General features: G+C 49.7%; 1 protein-coding gene across 2 annotated transcripts; it reads right to left on the bottom strand.

The window, feature by feature from the left end:
• Positions 1-546: 546 nt before the first annotated feature.
• ADRB3 (adrenoceptor beta 3) lies at positions 547-17505 on the bottom strand. Of its 2 annotated transcripts, XM_034647637.1 has the most exons (4): positions 16130-17505; positions 8869-9648; positions 8134-8687; positions 6306-6337 (listed from the first exon to the last, which is right to left on the bottom strand). In XM_034647637.1, exons 1-2 carry the CDS (start codon positions 17341-17343, stop codon positions 9615-9617), a joined length of 1248 nt encoding a protein of 415 aa, XP_034503528.1. In that variant the 5' UTR covers positions 17344-17505; the 3' UTR covers positions 6306-6337; positions 8134-8687; positions 8869-9614. The 2 variants fall into 2 exon arrangements, with proteins under 2 accessions (XP_034503527.1, XP_034503528.1); XM_034647636.1 differs by lacking the exons at positions 6306-6337; positions 8134-8687 and adding an exon at positions 547-1327 and having other exon boundaries at positions 8869-9162.
• Between the last annotated feature and the right edge of the window lie 1230 nt (positions 17506-18735).

Below are 18735 nucleotides of genomic sequence, written 5' to 3'. Positions count from 1 at the left end.
GGCCCCAGTTGCCCAATCCAAAGTAGCAAGGCAGCGCTTGCAAGACAGGGCAAGACAGGTGCAGGAGCCCAAGAGCCAGGTGCAGAGGTGAAAACCTCAGACCCAGCAGTAAGGCACGTTGAGAGAGACATTTAAAAAAAAAACACAAAACTTCTACTTTTGTTTCGCTAAGGGCCCCAGATTTTAAAAGGAATAGAAAGAAAGCACTGTTTCCTTCCCTAGTTATTTTAAATAAAGAATCCTATGTTTAGAAACAGGATAATCTGCAACTCGGTAAATCAATCCTATTTTCTCTCAGTTCTAGAGCCAAGACGCTAGGTTTGTTAACCCTTTCAGCCATGGCCGAGCAGCAAGTGTAGGTGGCAGAAATCAAGGGCGCAAAGAGCCGGCCTCTGTACGATCAGTCTGCGATTTGCTTTCTCCTTTAATTTTTAAACATAACTTTGTAAGTGATTGTTGTAGACACTGCCGGTGTCTCACGCAGATACCCTTTACCCGCCCCGCTTCCAGATCCAGCTCTCTGGAGAATAGCCCTTGGCTGACAGGGGTCAGCTTGCCGGGAAACCACCTGGCAGTTTACACCCCCGCCAACAGGGGGCAGCCAATGACTCTGATCCAGCCGTACGGAAGGCTGGGCCTCCTTGTCTTGGGATATCTCTTGGCTCCACTTGCACAGCACAGCCTCCCCCCCCCCCCCAAATCAGGTCAAGGCTAGACTTGACCTGGGACCACATCCTTGCCAGGCCTGTTTCCCCTTCACAGTTCTGCTTCCTTACTGGTTCCTCCTACAGCGTGCTCCCTCTGCAAATCCGGACCCCCAAATCCCTTTCTCAGGCTGTGCTTCCAGGGAACCTGCCTTGTGACAAATGATTATGAAAATCGTCCCTCTTATTGTAGAATACTTTAAAACCTCAAGAAACTATAATGAAGAACACCGATTTGCTACGAACAATCGACAACCACACTTATCAGTTTTGGTGCACCCCCTTCCAATGTCTCTTCCATGATGTTTATATTTTAAGACAACTGATATTAAATTATGATGTAATTGTCATCATATATTTTTCACTTCACATTTCAGTTGTGAGAATTTTAACGTGCACCAATCAGAATTGTTTCTGTTGCAAGTAAATAAGAAACCCAACCCAAGCTAGCTTAAGCAAGAGAGATCATTTATTGGTTCTATAACTGGGCACGCCAGGGCACATCTGACTTCGATCACAGCTCAGTCCAGAGTGTCAACGTGTCACCAGAGCTCCAGCTTCATTCCCTGTGATTTCCTTGGCTCTCCTCTGCTGGTTGCTTCAGCTTTGTTCTCCAGCCGACTCTGGGCACAGGAGCAAAAGTGAATGTAACGTGTGCAAAATGATACACATTTGAAAGAAATTTACATCGCAGCTCTATTTGCAAATAAACGAAATGCCAAGTACTAAAGGCATGTTTGAATTAATAATGGGACAACCATATAATGGAATTCTATGCAGCTGTTAAAGGTAGCCCTCTGTGTACAGATGTGGAAAAATCTCCAAGATACCTCCTTAAGTAAAAACCAGAGAGCTACAGAATAGAGAGCAAAGTGGAGGAACATTTGGGGGGGAGTGCGGGGGGGTGGTGGAATAAGATACATTTGCATGTATATGCACGGAAAAATCTCTGGAAGAATACACTCCAGTAGCAGGTAACTGTGACTGCCTCTGGAAAGTAGAGCTGGATGGCTGATGGACAAGGACAGGGAACAAGGCTGACTTGCTTTTCACTGTACCCCATTTTGTACTTGGGAAATGCTAAACCAAGTGCATAGATTTCGCATTCACACACTGTGTTTATGTTTTCAAAAATGGCTGCACCCTTTCCGGACATCACAGCCTTACAATCCAGAGGAAGGGAGAGCATCTCTTCTCTTAGGTCCCAGGAAGAACGAGGACGTTTGCTTCCCTGAAGCCCCCAGCCTCCTTTTTCCTTTCTCTTGGCTGCAGTGAGTCACTGGCCCATCTCTGACCTTATCATGGCTGTGGATGGGAGACTCTAGTGATTTCAAACCAACCACCTAGAGTTGAGGCTGGGGTGGCTCCCTCCCAGACCACACAACTCAGAAAGGACTGAAGGTTTCCCTAAAAGAGATCTCAAGTGTTCTTAAAAAATGGAAATGGGGGGGATGCTAGGAAGGCGGTCAGCAAGCGTTCACGGCATCATTCCTGTCTTAAAAACCACCAGTTTTAATGCCTATTTTTATGTGTGTTGACCTGGTACTTCCCAATCCGTTAAACATCCAGGGTCCCTGTGGCTGTCTCAGCAGCAGTGGGGTGCAGGGAAGGTTTTTCTCTGGACCACCCCAGCCGATGCAGTGTGACAGCAGGGGGCCGTCATCGTGGAGGAGTTGGCTGGCTTGCACCAGAGGCTCTGCCTGGGAGCTGATCAGCGGAAAACTGGGAGTGGAGTGTCTTTGGCCCCAGGTTCCCATCTCTCAGCAGCCCAGGTACAAATATGGTTCAATTAACTAGAATAACCTGCCTTTTCCAACACAGTATGGACCACCAGCTGATCTTAGTCTTCCCCAGTTGTTCCTGACCATTCTTAGGACGTTCTTGTGTGACTTTGGGGAAAATTCTTTCACATTCATCCAGTCTTAGCCGCCCCGTCCACATCTGTTCCTTAGGACATCACTTGAGTTCAGCATTTCCCCCACTGCCACAGGTACCCGGGACCACCCTGACAACTACAGGACATCCGTGTGGATGCCAGGGTCATTCTCCTCCAAAGCCATAAACTCTCACCTACCAGAGCAGTCAGTACAGGACTGTAACCCTGAGTCCCCTGAAAATAGTTCCTTCCTCTCTTATCTACCTCCTCTCTTGGCACAGCACTCAGACGTAGGACCCTCCCCCTCCCCGCTGTCACCTACAGCCTCACAGTGGAGTGGACAGAGGGGCTCTTTGGTGCTAGGCAGACCTGGATTTCCATCTCAGCTCTTCCCCTTAGTACCTGTATACCCTTAGGTAAGTGGCTTAAGATCTTTCCACCTCAGTGTACACATTTTATTTTTTTTTTAAGATTCATTTATTTATTTTTAGAGAGAGAGAGCGTTCATGAACAGGAGGAGCAGAGGGAGAGGGAGAGAGAATCCCAAGCAGACTCTGCACTAAGCACAGAACCCGACATGGGGCTTGATCTCGCGACCCTGAGATCACGACCTGAGCCAAAACCGAGTCCGACGCTTAAAGGACTGTGCCACCCAGGTGCCCCTATGCATTTTTAAATGGGGACAAACCAATATTATAGAATTGTGTGGGGTTTATTATGGAAATGAGCATGTCCCTCAGGTTAGCGAGAGACAGAAACTACAAGATCAGCGTCCAAGGAAGTTTGGACTCGAGTTTGTAACACAGTATTTGGGAGGCTCACACTAACATCCGAACGGACTAGGTTTTAAAGGGTGCCCCCCCCCAGAAAATTGCAGGCCCCAATCTTCAGGTTCTAGTAACCATGCTCACAGAAGTTGGCTGCTTTAGTGGAATAGTCCTCACCGGGCAATCTTCCCATAGCCCCCCGCAGGCTCAGCCAAGGAGGACAAAGGGTAAAGAATAATCCTGAAGGGTTGGGAGAGAAGGGTGCCCTTATTAGCTGATCCAAACTTTACTCCATTGCTAGGAACGTGGATCAGAAAAACGGTTGCCCCTTATGTCCCTGTCCACGGAAATGTGGTCTGTGCCCTGGACTAATGATCACTGTGTGTTGCTCCCCTTCCCCGCTTTTCTAGATGGCCTTTATAACCATTTCTCTCCCAGCATTGAACATTGGATGTATTCGGGAATAGTTAAATTCAGTTTTAGTCCATAAGCTGCAGTATTACGGGTAGCCTCTTTCAGATGAAGCAAATGCCCCCTTTTGGGGAGGAGAGAGCGAGTTTTTACTCGCATGTCACTATATTATGTTAGTTTTGACCATTCTGAAAATTACATGTTTGGGGAAAAAAAATGGGCTGATGAGCTTCCAAAAGGTGGAAGGTGGTGATTTTTCACTGAGTCCACCCAGAAACCCTTTTCCTACTGGTCGCTGAATCCCGAGTGCCAGCGCTTGCTTGGGGGAGAGGCATGTGGCTCAAGCCTGGGCTCTTGGAGTCTTACTGGAGCTGGCAGGGAAGAGCCGTTCATTACTCTCTAGTCATAGAGCCGTAAGGACATGACCCTAAAGCTCTCAGAAGCTCCTGGCCACGCCATGTAGGAAACCCCCCAAATGACACCAATTGCCTGTGAAGAGAAATTGGGAAAAAAAAATGTTAGTTGGCTCAAGTCTCTGATTCCTGTCAGTACCCGTTTATATTCTTGGTTAGATTCAAGCAACAGAAATGGTCTCTAGCTGATTTGCGTATAAAAGGGATTTATTGGAGAGATAGCTCGCATAATCAATAGGGAGGCTGGAGATTTGGCAGCAGGAAGCACGGCCACCGTCAGACCACGAAAGGAAGGGGTGGGGGTCCTACTGCTGAACATCAGATAACACAGTGACCGGCCGGGAAGGCCGGCTGCCACTGCAGGTCCCAGAGATGGGTCTTTGCTGCCACAACTACTGCTGTGGGTTATGATCCTCCAGGGTCCTTCCTTCCCAACTTCGGCTCTAAAACCCCACAGACCAGGAAGTCTGTGCCCGATTGGCTGAACCCACTCACGTGATCCTCTGCCCCCCTCCCCCAAAGCTCTAGTTAGGGGGTGGGTGGAGGGAGGGTCTGGTCATTCCAGCTTCAGTTATGGCAGGTGGGCTCTGCCTTCCAACGAGTCAGAAAATGGAGAATTCTCCAAACTTTAGAAAGAGGTGCACAGGTTGGGCCACCAAAAAAGACAAATTTTCACAATTATATCACCCCTTTCCCTCTCTCCTCCAACATCCCACACTTCTTCCCAGTAGTTTCAACTACTGAGGGTACTTACTTATTTCACAGAGACGGGAAAAGCTATCGGAAGAGAGTTTCATGGGCTCCCATCACAGCTGCCCATCTACTTGCAAAGTACCCACCAAGTCTGTCTTCTCTCTTAGTACCATGCTCGAGCCCACCTCTTCTGAGCCCCATCTCAGTCCACCCTCTGCCTTTGTGCCCTGGGTCCTGGCTGCACTGTCCTCCAGTTGTCCTTTGTCATGTGGGTATTGTAGGAATTAGACCTCACACAACTGGAAGAGGACCCCAGGAAAGGAGGGTCCAGGGGAGGGAGTTGGAGATTTAAAGAAAAATCCTTGGGGCGCCTGGGTGGCTCAGTCGTTAAGCATCTGCCTTCGGCTCAGGGCGTGATCCCGGCATTATGGGATTGAGCCCCACATCAGGCTCTTCCACTATGAGCCTGCTTCTTCCTCTCCCACTCCCCCTGCTTGTGTTCCCTCTCTCGCTGGCTGTCTCTCTCTCTGTCAAATAAATAAATAAAATCTTAAAAAAAAATAAAGAAAAATCCTTAATCAGCCTTCTTGAAGCACCCCGAGATGGACAAATCAGAGTTTACAGGGAAATCTGAAACGCAGGACATAACTAGGTACAGAATTGGGACTCAGAAGGGCAAATGCGTGGAGAGGTCTATGGGAAGATAGGGCTTCTGTGCATCTCCCACATCTGTGGGTCTGCAGCCAAGTGCCCAGTGGCGTGTGATCCCGCAGTCAGCAGAGTCCACACTCGGAATGCAGAGCTGGACCTGGCACGGAGGAGAGGCTGAAGACAAGCCAGGACCCACACAGCACCTCTGCTTTCTATATCTCATCCTGAAGTCCTTCAGGTATTAAGGGGCTCCACTCCTCTTCTGGCTTTCATATCTTCGGCAAGTTTCTCCTCTTTTGGTCAACCCTAACCGGAAATCTAACAAGAATTCTGGGAAACAGGGTGCCCAGATTAACTAAGATGACAACGAGATCATCCGCCCACCACATTTCTCTGACGCTCTTCGGAGCAGCAGCTATGGAAAGAAAGGTTTCTACTTTCTATCTCCACTTCTTCACCTCCCAAGTCCTACTGAGCCCACTCCATCACCTCCACGCCATTAAGCTGCTCTCATCAAGGTCACAAATGACAATGATGTGTTCTCGGTCCTCCTCTTATCTGGTGTGTCAGCAGCGTATGACACAACTGGCCACTTTCTCCTTAAAACACTTTCTTCCCACGGCATCCAGGATGCTACTTACTGTTGCTTCTCCTTTCACCCCACGGCTGCTGCTTCTCAGCTGCCTTTGCTGGTTTCTTCTATTTCTGACCTCTAGATGTTAGAATGCTCCAGGGCTTGGTCCTCGGAATTCCTTTTTTTTTTTTTTCATGCTTGAAGTTGTTTTTTTTTTTTTTTCCCAGCTTTACTGAGATCTAACTGGCCTATAACAAACATTGTGTAAGTTTAAGATATACAATGTGTTGATTTGATACACTGAATTTTTCTCTTCTCTGTCTATGGTCACCATGCCTGTGAGCTCATCCACTTCCATGAGCTTAAATATCCATCTGTCAAAATTTATCTATCCAGTTCCAACTTCCCTCCTAACCTACAGATTTGGAAATCCAAATGCCTATTGATACTCCAACAAATAATTAATAGACTTTTCAAATTCACTCTGTCCAAAAACTAACTCATAATTTCATGTCCCACTTCCCTCGCTCCCCCCCCCCCATTTTGGTAAATCCATTCTGCCAGGTGGTCAGGCCAAAAATCTTGTTCTCATCCCTGACATATCTATTTTTCTCTTATACCCTACCTTCAAGTCCTTGGCAAACTGTATCAGTTTTACTTTGTAATATATCTAGAGTCTCTTCTCACTGTTACTGCCAAGAACGATGGACGAGTGGATGAACAGTGTACAATCCGTGTTTACATGGATGACAGAGGGTGCAGTCAGTGTGAAGACACAAAGATGAAGAAGAAAATGAGTTCTTAGTAAAGTAAGTGTGGTTGGAATAACAGTGTATGAGGGAAGAGAGTGGTGGGAAATCGGGTAAGGAAGGTAGGCACTGTCCATTTAATGCCACACCTCTGTGTTGAGGGGTCTGAATCTTACCCCAAATGCTTTGGAAAGCCATTGAATGATTTTAAGGAAGAGAATGACATGGTCAGATTTATATTTTAGAAGAATCTCTCTGGGGGCTTGTGGGAGATGAATTGAAAGGTAGTCAGAACTCGGCAAGACAAGTGGAGTCTATTGTAGTTAATTTGGTTAAGAAGTGATGAGAGCCCGAGCAATGGCAGTGGCTAACGGGTAGACCTGCCAGGCGTCCTCCCTGAAAGTACCAGGCACCAGATCAAGCATTGAGGGAGGTGTCGGTGAGCAGGGGCAGTCCTGAAAACCATCCCCTTAACTTAAACTATATCTTACGTGTCAATAATAATTTCCACTTATTTTTGTTCAACTTTTCTATCTCCTGTGTTTTTAAAGAATTTTTCATCACAACTTGCAAAAAACATTAAAGGACAGGATAGGCAAAGTTTAAATAGTTTTTCATTTCATGAGGTCAGAAGTCCAATACCAGACCACCCAGGTCGATACCAGCTAGCCAGCAACCCTACCAAGGAGATGAGCATGAGTGGGTTAGGGGTAAGAACTAGTTTGTTCTTAGGACTAGTTCTTCCCAGGGCACCTGGGTGGCTCAGTCGATTAAGCGTCTGATTCTTAATCTTGACTCGGATCACGATCTCAGGGTCCTAGGATGGAGCCCTTTGTCCTGTCCGTCTGTCAGTCCGTCTGTCCATCCATCGGGCTCCAGGCTCAGTGAGAATTCTGCTTGAGATTCTCTCTCTCCCTCACCCGCTGCCCCTCCCCCACTCAAGCGCACTTTCTCTCTCACTCATGCTCTCTCTCTCAAATAAATAAATAAATAAATAAATAAATAGATAGATAGATCTTTAAAAAGAAAGACTAGTTCCTCCCTTGAAAATGGGAGGAAGCCATCACTCAGCTAGGCTCTGGATCTTGAGGTTGCTGGAGCAGTAAAACTCGCCCTCAGCTCCATATGTTTCTCCTTCCCCCAAAATGGTAGGAATTTCTCCATTGGAAAAGCGGCTGCCTGTGCTTCTTCCCTTAGCTCCCCAGTCTCCCTCCCTGTGGTTCTAGGAGAATGTTAACATCAATTAGGTTCAGACTTGGGCCCAGGGGGAGGCCTGGGAGGAAGGGCTCACTCACATGATCCAGTGACTGGAGAGAAACCAGAGACACCGTGGGTGGCGCTGAGCTGATGCAAAGGTCTCCTGTCCCCACTTCTCTCTTCCCTGGGCGGAAGTGACCCATCCCTTCTCCCTTCTGAGAATACCAACAGGGGAAGCAACAATTCTTGTTTCTTGCTAAAGAGATTTTGGGAACTACGTTTGTTTGTTGTGTCTTTGTGGTATAAAGGATGGCTCCTCACCAGCAACTCAGAAATAAATCGCTTTTGAACCTTTAGCTCCCCATTTTCTTAAAAAGGTGTGTGGGGGCCAAGGAATCATAGAATGACTGGTCATTCCCTCAGGCCTTCATGAAAGATAAAGACTGAAAGACCCTGTTCCTCAGACGCCCAAGCAAGAGTCTCCAGTAGTCCCTTGGGAGAATAGTAAACTGTGGCAGGTCATGGGATCTTCCTGGGCTTGTGGTCCCACTGGATTTTGATTTCTGATGGGAAACCTTTAAAAACACCGCCAGACGGGGGCATCCGGGGAGTGTGCAGCTCTTGATCTCAGGGTCGTGAGTTCCAGCCCCACCTTGGGTGTAGAGAATGCTTAAGTAAATAAACTTTAAAAAACAAAACAAAACACCGCTAGAGAAGGGCTGTTAGAAAGAGCAGGTTTGGGCAGTATTGTGCAGTGACTCTGCATTTGTTTTCTATTGTCGTGTAACAAATTACACCAAACTTAACAGCTTAGAACAACACACATTTATTACCTCACAGTTTCCATGTCTCAAGAGTCTGTGTACGCAGGAGCTTGATCTTCTGCTCAGGGTCTCACCAGGCTACGGTGAAGATGTCCCCAGGGCCACAGTCTCATCTGACGCTCAGTGTACTCTTCCAACTCACGTGCTTGTTGGCAGGATCCACTTCCTTGCAGTTGTGGAATTCATGGTGGCTAGCTTCCTCGAGGCCAGCAAGAGTATCTTTCTGACTTCTTCCATCTTTGACCTCCGACCTTCTTTTAAAGGGCTAGCTTGATTAGGTCAGACCTACCCAGGATAATCTGCCTTTTAATTAAATTAAATCAATTGATTAGAGACCTTAATTACATCTCACCCTTCACCTCTGTCATGTAATATAACGTAATCACAGGAGTGATACCCCATCACTTTTGCCATATTATTATTTCTTCGAAGAAAATTATACGTCCCAGCCACATTCAAGGGGAGGGAATTATACAAGGACAGGGGCCCTTGGGAGTTCTCAGCTCTGCCTACCACAGAGTCTAAGAGCTTCTGGAGAGAAAAGCCCTTTCCTGTGGGGCAACTGGAGTGGCTGGCAATCTTCAAGACCAGCACTCTCAGTTAAAGGATTCGTAAGTGTCTGTCACTATAGTAGTGGGTTGAATGGTAGCCCCCAAGTATATGTCAACCTGGAATCTCAGAATGTGACCTTATTTGGATTAAGGGTCTTTGCAGATATAACTAAGGTAGGGATCTTGAGATGAGATTATTCCGGATTAGGATAGGCTCCAAATCCAATGATGTGTGTCCCTATAAGAGACAGAAAAGAGACACACATGGACACCAGAAGAAAGTGAGGACAGAGGTAGAGACTGGAGTGAGATATGTCTACAAGCCAAGGATGCTAAAAATTGCCAGAGCCACCAGAAGCTAGGAAAAAACCATGGGAGAGATTCCTCCTCAGAGCCTCCGGAAGGAGCCAGTTCTGTTGACACCTTGCTTTCAGACTTCCGGCCTCCAGCATTATGACAGAATACATTTCTGTTGTTTTAAGCCACCAAGATCCCGGCAACTTGTTGCAGCAGCCTTGGAAAATGAATACACTCACTGATCATTGTCCCCACGCCAATCAGTGTCAAAGAGTCAGACTTGGTGGTCTCGGGTGCCACGCGAACTCTGACTCTATAGAGATGCCAGTTCCCGGAGACCAGGGGTGCCCTGAGAGGTACCAAACAAGGCAGCTCTGTCATCCAGGCTACATTCATCACAGAAGGTCAGCAGATGCCCATTCATTTATACCCTCTTTTGTTATCCCTTCATTGATGAATTTGTTTGATTTGGTTGCTATTTAAAAGAAAAAGCTAAAATAACTCTGGCTTAAACAAGATAGGAGTTTATTTTTCTTTCATGTAAGAGTCTTAAACATAAGCAATCCATGGTGGACATGGTGACTCCACACTGTTGAACACCCAGGCTCCTCCTATCTGGTTCTTCTGCCGCCTGTAACACACGGTTGCTATCTCATGACCTAAGGTGGCTGCTTCAGTTCCTACCATCACACCTGCATTCCAGCCAGTGGGAAAGGAAGACATGGATGTTGAGGATATGCCCCTTCCCTTTAATGGCAGACCTGGAAGCTGTACACCTCAATCGGCTAGAACTTAGTCACATGGTCACACCTATGTCTGCCAGGAGGCTGCAATATGTCTTTAGCAAGACCATGTGCCCAGCTGAAACTTAGGGGTTCTATCACTACAGGAAGAAGGGAAGAATGGAGAATGGAGAGCAACTTCTGTCCACAGGAGACAAAAAACACAGGGTCTCACTTGCTCAGTAGCTTCTCAAATCTGGGGCCCAGGAAGAAGGGAAGAAGGTCCAGAAATGGAAATCCAGGAATAGATAGCACCCCTACCATCCTTTTGAGTATGGGATGAAGCAGAACCTTGAAAATGTGGGGGTTTTCTTAAAAACAGCAGGAATAAGATGAACATGGAAAAGCTAGGAGGATAATATTACTCCTTCCCCATGATACCTTCTGTTGTGGGTTGAATCATGCCCCCCTTAAAGATACGCTGAGGTCCTAACCCCCAGAACCTGTGAATGTGAACTTTTTTGGAAATAGGGTCTTTGCTGATGTAATCAAGTTAAAATGAGCTCATACTGAATTGAGTCGGGCCCTAATCCAATGACTGGTGTCCTTATAAGAAGAGGGGAAACGTGGACACAGACACACAGGGGGAGACAGCCGTGCGAAGACGGAGGCAGACGTTGTAATGACACCACTACAAGCCAAGCAATGCCAAGGTTTGCCCGCAACTGTGAGAAGCTGCAAGAGCCAACCGAGGACTCCTCCCCTAGAACCTTCAGAGAGACCATGATCCTGCCAACACCTTGACTTTCTATTTCCAGCCTCTAGAACTATGAGAAAAGGAATTTGTTATGCCAGCCCTAGCAAACTAATAGACTGTCTTCTCTTTTGGTTCTTTAGGGCCCCATTCTAATGAACCTTTCCTATAATATACTATAAAGCCCTGACATCCAGAAGTGCCCTCTGTCCTAAACTTCCATCCTTAAAATTTAGCTCATCACATATGCTGTGTGGGAAACAGAAGGGTGATCCAAAACAGGACCAAAATGTCAGGCGCAGGCCAGACCAGAGTCTGAATGTGAAAAAAGAGCCGGGAGGGGGTTGGGGGGAGGTGGTGTGTGCAGTGACCTGGATATGAAACCAGGGGCAACAATCTGAGGCAGGGATGAACTTGAAGAAGAAAGACCAGGAGGGACATGCCCACCCCGGCCAAAGACAAGTCCAAGATCTAGGCTGTCCGCGGAAGCAGGACTACCCACAGATCAAAACCAGGAGGCCTGAGACAAATCCTTGTTCCCTACTCTGATGACACTGTTTACACGGAAGGAGCCCTATCGGTTTCCAAACTGTTTTATATGCGGGGTCTCATTTGGTCTTCAAAACTGGTCTGCGTGAGCTGAGTAGAACGATAATAGAATCTCCATTTGATTCTCAGGCAAACAAAATGTCAGAGATGCAAGCAACCTGCTCAGTGTCACATAACTGATTATCAGGGTGTGTGGAGGAGAAGAAAATGAACTTTGGAGTCCGGTAGACTGGGTTAGAAGCTATTTGATTTGTATGAGGCTCACCTATTTGTTATTACTTCAACGTAATATTTGTAGATCACATCTTACAGTTTTGGCCTGTGGATTGGTGCTCAATAAATGGCCATTTCCTTCCTTTTCCCTTTCTTGCTTCTCCAGCTCCAGATTTGGTCCTCTGATACACTACCCGTGTTGCCTTTCTCTGACTAAAGTAATCTTGGCTACTTACAGTTCACCTCTTAGAAGTCAGTTTCTTCATCCACTTTATCAAAAGATTGGACTAAATCATTTCGACCATGTCTCCCAGCTCTGATCATCCCTGGCCTTTGGGAAAACCGCATTTCTGCTTGCCGGCCTACTCAACAGAGCGACACCGCCAAGCCCACACCTGTTGTACCCGCTATCACCATGAGGGGGCGCCCAGCACCACTTATGCCTGGGGTGGAGCAAAGGCAGAAGCTGCGAAGCTCTCTCAACCTGGGACTGCACAGAGCTTTAGGGGAGCCAGCCATCCCAGGCACCCTCATTCCCCCTCCGAAGGCAAGAGAGGGGAGAAAGTCAACCTTTCTCCCTTTACTTTATAGATGAGGATGCTGATGAAAGCGTTTTGATTTTCCTTAATTCATAATAGTTTTTGCTCCTCCTGGAGTTTCTGCTAATTTAACTGAGTTGCATATTGTTTTAACTAATTGGCCTACAGTGGACCACATCCAGGGCCTATCGCATGGGGTGGGAGAGAGTATCAGCTGTGCCCCCTCCCCACTGCAGGTTCCCCCTTGTCCCCTGGGGAGACATGCAAACACAGAGATCTGTACAGGAAGCACGAGAGGGAGCCCAGAGCCCAGATGATTGGCTTTCAGGGTGAAAACATAAAGGTGCAGTATTCCCGTGGCCCTCACCCGTGCCCCCAGAATGAAAGGGGGAGACGCTTCTCCTGCTAAGAGCTGAGGAATGAAGCTGGTGTGGGGTTATAGCCCTGTGACTGCCCATGAGACCCACAGCCCGCACCTACCACCATCCCCCAGAAGAATCTACCACGGGGAGAGTCCTAGGAAAGCCTGTTCTCAACCTCCTCCTTACTCTAATTCGGCCTCCTCCTTAGCGGTTCCACCTGACGACCTGATGCGGAAGGTAAGTCACCTCTAGAACACCCTGTCACTCCTCATTCCCTCTCCACTGAGCTCAGCCCCCTTAGGCAGGTCATTTCTGCCCACGCCCAGCTCCAGCTAACAGACTCTGGCAAGGTCGGGGTTCCACGGGCTCTTTCATTCTCACGGGTCTGTAAGCCTTCACCTCTCTGGGTTGGGAGGGTGGCTGTTTGTCTTCCACAGTTCAAGTGCTCAGGCCCCGTGCTCACAAAAGCAGCCTGCTCAGCGTCCAAGATGTAAATCTCCCTCAGCCTGACACCTGGCCACGAGTTGCGGGAGGGATGACCAGCATGGCGGATTCTCCGTCTGTCAGATGCACTGGTGACAATTTGCAGACAGAGTCCACAGCCCAGTGCAAGTCTAAACACTCTAACGGGGCCTGACAGCTGGCACATGGGTGGGTGTCAAGAAAGAGTCACGCAGTATGAGCTCTTGGATAATGTTCAAGGACATTTCTACAAACCAGAGCCCCACTCCCCCCCAAAAATCATCCTTCTTCCTGCCTAGGACTGACTGGACAGCTTTCCTCAGTGATGTTGGAAAAATATCCAGAGATGGAGAGAGGAGGCCCTCATATTTTTTCCCAGGCCAAAGCAAGACTTCCTTCTCCACTAAGCATTCAGAAGTTGAGTCCTTGCCAAGAAACCTCCCACACCTCAGACCCCAGAGATCTCACACAGCTCTGGATTGAGAAGGAGAAAGTCATGTTTGGTATGCAAACATCCTAAGAAATAAAACCTGGGCTCCTGGAGAAAAGGGAGCGACAGAGGCCAGGTCCAATTCACAGGGAACACCCATATGTGGAAATCCACTGAGCTTATCCTCAGGGCAGACCGAAGTTTTATAACTCTGGAGCCCCTGACCCTAGCCGTAGATTGTACCCTGCTGTCACACAGCACATTAAACATTTGATGATTTACTAGCCGTCCTACAAATCACTCCGGACAATGGTCTCTGCTTACGGAGTTTAAATAAGAACTCACGAAATGATTCCGTGATTTCCACAGAAATTTTCTTTCCATAGGAAACTGCCTGATAAGTTTCTTAAGAATCGGAATAAGGGGGAAAAATTATCAACGGACTCAAACTTGTAACTCCAGTATTACTTCAAAAGGATAACACTGGTTTCTGCAGCCCAGGAAAGGGAGAGGTTGTGGAAAGGATGGGAAACATCAGAATATATTTATAACCAAAGACATTTGCCCAACACAAACAATGCTCTGTGCCTCCAGACACACACACACACACACACACACTCGATGCTAGACAAAACTGGTTCCCCATGGCAATAGGGTCTTACAAATGCACCACTGGCTTATAGCATGGGAGCCGACATACACCCCATCCACTCTGACCCTGAGCACAGCAAACTCTGTCCTCCTGTGAGCACTGCACTCAAGTCCCTGGGGCAGCTTGGCGTTGCTACCCACTTGCAACTGGATTCCATGAATTTTGGAAAGATGGGGATGCAGGAGTGGCAAAGGTTCAAGTTCACTCCCCTTTACCCAGACTTTTCATCTTTTGTTTCATGTTGATTAGGAAGAAAGGGGCAAGGATTCGTCCTAATTTATTGCATCTGTCAAAAGCCAGCTCTAAGAAGGGAGTAAGTGGATTATAGGGGAAAGAAATGGAGAAAAGAAGGCAGGGGATGAACTGCATTCAGTAATATTTATTAATTTGATGTTCAAAAGAAAAGAAGGGATCCATTCTAATGGTTCACCGTCCAGCCCCCCAAAACCCTGAAGAAGTCCTTCTGGCACTGCTGTGAGGTAGATCAGAGCTGTCCTGTGTCCAAAGTGAGGGAGGCTGGTGCTTAGAAATCTGTAGCGATGGGCTCAGGGACAAAACCCCAAACCTGGACCTTTTCTAGCTTTCTGCTCCCAGCCTAGGCCAGTGAAGAACACTGCGTGGCCCATCAGGTCCAGGCAGCAGAAGGAATGGAAGGAGTGCTCTCTTTGCCCTAGGCACACAGCACAGAAGTGAGCAAGGTGATAGGCTCCCACGAAAGCTAGTCCTGCTGCTCCAAAGGGCAGCTGAGCTCGGGCCGCTGGCTAGTTCAGCGGCTGGGGTAATGGTGAAGTTCAGGGGTGGGGTCTACGAAACTTCTCTCAGAAAGAGAGAGACAAGAGGATGGTGAAAACCCACTTGGTAAGGATTTCCCCTCCTCATCCCGCCCCCCTTCCCATCCCAAGACCAAGTCATCAGTTTCTGGAGGTCAGAGATTTCCAGCTGGGAAACTCCACGGGGCTCATTCTAAACAGGGGCTAGAGACTTTCCAAAAGTTCTGGATCGACAGAGTTGGTTCTTGTCGTTCAGGACCTAAGAAATTCCTCAGGAAGCTCTGAGAAAGGGTGATAACATATCTTGGGGTGAGGGGCACCGGGTGGGAACAGGGGCACGAGAGGAAAGCAGTAAAGGTCAGGGACCCTAGAAAGCATATGTATGTAATCACACAAAAGCATCCGGGCTCCACCCAGCCACAAAATACCCACCCCCAGCTCCAACCCAGCCTTGCTCCTTCCAGGGAGAACTGACACTCATGGGTTCCCCCACTCCCAGTTATCCTTCATACCCAAGTGGATTCTATCACTTCGTAGCTATCAAACCTTTCAGAGAAACCAGAGCTGAGGCCGAGTTTGGGAAGGCCTCCAGTCTTCTCTGCAAGTCAAAGCCAGCCTGAGGGGTGGCAGGAAATCTGGGAGGCCAAAGAACTGAGCTAGAAAATCTGCAGCTGGCCAGGCAGGCCCAGAATACTGCCGCACTTCCTGGCCCACACTGGGTGGGTCCTGGGGTGAAGAGCAATCCTCTGCCCTCCTTTGCTTCAACCCTGGGGCAGGTGGGTCGGATGCGGGAGAAGAAAGGGTCCTGGGCTCCACTTTGGTTCCCTACTCCATGTCCCCCCTTCTTTTCGCTGCAGAGACCTCTGCAACTCCACCTTATCCTACCGAACCCCAAACTGGAAATGACCAAAAGAGACACCGAATGCTTCCTGGTCCTGAGCCGCCGGCCTCCTCGCCTCTGTTACCTACCCGTCGAGCGGTGGGCACTGCCTGGACTCCGCGGGGCTGGTCAGTGCCGCAGGGGCGCCCGAGGGGTCGCCGGGCGGGGAGGCGGCGGCGTGGTGCTCCTTCCGCCGGCAGCGGCACAGCAGGCGGCGGAAGGCGCTGCGAAAGTCGGGGCTGCGGCAGTAGATGAGCGGATTGAAGGCGGAGTTGGCATAGCCCAGCCAGTTAAGGGCCAGGAAAGCCGGGCCGGGAACCAGAGAGGGGCCCCCGAGAGCGCGCGTCACGTTGGCCACAAAGAAGGGCAACCAGCAGAGAGTGAAGGTACCCATGATGAGACCCAAGGTGCGCAGGGCTCGGTGTTCCCGGAGAGGCAGAAGGCGCACCGGCCGCCGACCGTAGGCGGACACCCCTGCCGGCGAGGGGCACGGCCCGGCCGGGGCGGGGGACGGAGAGCGAGACGCAGCCGGCGGAGACTCCTCCGGCGGCGGGGACTCCTCCGGCGGGAAGCGGCCCCGCTCCCGGCGCAGCAGGCGCCGTTGGCGCGTGGCCACGAGGAAAACGCGCGCGTAGACGAAGAGCATCACGAGAAGCGGAAGGTAGAAGGAGACGGAGGAGGAGAGCAGCGCGTAGGGTATGTTGGAGGCGAAGGCGCAGCAGTGTGGATTGGAGTGGCACCGCTGGGCCTCGGCGTCGGCTCCCACGCGCCACCATTTGCTCATGATGGGCGCAAACGACACCGTGGCGGACACGACCCACACCAGTACCACTGCTGCCCGGGCGCGCCGTTTGGTGACCACCGCGCCGTAGCGCAGCGGGCTGGTCACTGCCAGGTAGCGGTCCACGGCCAGGGCGCACAGGGTTTCGATGCTGGCCGTCACACACAGCACGTCCACTGAGGTCCACAGCTCGCAACCAGTGGCGCCCAGGGGCCAGTGGCCAGTCAGCGCCAAGGTGGCCCCCGGCGGCACTACCAGGAGTCCCACCACCAGGTCGGCTGTGGCCAGCGAAGTCACGAAAACGTTGGTCATGGTCTGGAGTCTCGGCGTCCGAGCGATGGCCACGATTACCAGCAGGTTGCCTCCCACGGTGACCAGCACCTCCAGCGCCAACAGCGCCCCCGCCAAGGCCACCGCCCACGGCAGCCCTGGCAGCCCACTCGCGTTGGCAGTATTGGGCGTCGGGGTGGGGGCAGCCGGCCACGAGGCCAGAGAGCTGTTCCCGTGAGGCCACGGAGCCATTCCCGCGGCGCGCGTGGGGCGGGCGGGAAAGAGAGAGGGGGTCTCCCTTCTAGATGGGTCCCTTCCCCCAGCTCAGGGGAGGGGACAGCAGGGCGTGGGAGCGATTTCCTCCGCCTGGGCCATCTTCCCTAGATGACCGGGCGAGAACGCTCAGCCTCCCCCCACCCGGGGGGGGGGTGGACCCTTAAAGGGGCAGCGGCCAACAGTCTCGACATCGGGTGTCAGGAAGGGAATTGGAGGGAGGGGAGGGAAGAGAGACGGATGCCTGAGTTTTCCTTGAACCGTGGCTGGAGTACCGACATCCGGACTTCTCTGCGGGTTGTGCCCACTGCCTCTGTAACCACTGCGCGCACTCCACTCCGTCGACACTGATTTCCTGGAACTGCACCAATTTCCAGGGAAGACCCAGCACAGCAGCAACGCTAGCGAAGGGTGGTGAAGACCCCCCCCCACACACACACCACCACCACCACCGCCTTAACCTTGTTAGAGGAAAAGGTAGCCCTCCCAGGGCAAGCAAAATGATCCGCGGTAGCAGGTCATCGAGCTGAGTGTCCTTCTCTAAAGTATTCTAAGTAGAAGAGGGCCGCCAGTGTTTTCTCTCTCCTCTCAGACCTCATTCCGATGAGATTTGTGCCATTTCCCTTCTTCTATTTCGTGTAGCCTCCCCTGCTCCTTCACTTCTCTGCGGTCTTTTTGTCGTTCTTGTTCCTTTCAGTTACTGGAGAAATTCGACATTTTCCAGGAGTCATTAGCTTTGCCTACTCATTTAAATTTTGATTTGCCTTCCTGTAGTCTGGGATGCTGAGAGTTTCAATTTCTCCGTCTTCCCCATTGTACATTGCCCCTTCCACACACCTTTCCACCTAGAAAATTTCTAGATGGGTCCCTTCTTTTAAAATTCTTTAAGGGGCGCCTGGGCGGCGCAGTTGTTAAGCGTCTGCCCTGGGCTCAGGGCTCAGGGCGTGATCCTGGCTTTCCGGGTTCTGGGATCGAGTCCCACATCGGGCTCCTCCGCTGGGAGACTGCTTCTTCCTTTCCCACTCCCCTGCTGTGTTCCCTCTCTCGATGGCTGTCTCTCTGTCAAATAAATAAATAAAATCTTTAAAATAAATAAATAAAATTCTTTAAAATTTTATACTTAAAAATTCTTTAAAATTTTTAAATTTCAAAATTATGTAAGGACATGTTGAAAGTGAACAAATTGGTTTGGGGTTGGGGCGTGAGGCCTGTTCACCATCGCCCCCCAGCTATCCACAAAGCTTCCATCACTACCCTCCCGAAAGTGAAATGTTCACTCTAATTCCTTGAAGGTTTTATTCATGAACTTTTAAAAATTAGAAGACATTCAGCTGAGGAATTCACACGTTGCATCTTCTAGTGTGTGAAAGG

This window comes from Ailuropoda melanoleuca, chromosome 18 (genome assembly GCF_002007445.2).
Source record: "Ailuropoda melanoleuca isolate Jingjing chromosome 18, ASM200744v2, whole genome shotgun sequence".
NCBI lineage: Eukaryota > Metazoa > Chordata > Mammalia > Carnivora > Ursidae > Ailuropoda > Ailuropoda melanoleuca.
The sequence above is the reverse complement of the archived record's forward strand: the minus strand, read 5'-3'. Positions and strand labels throughout refer to the sequence as shown.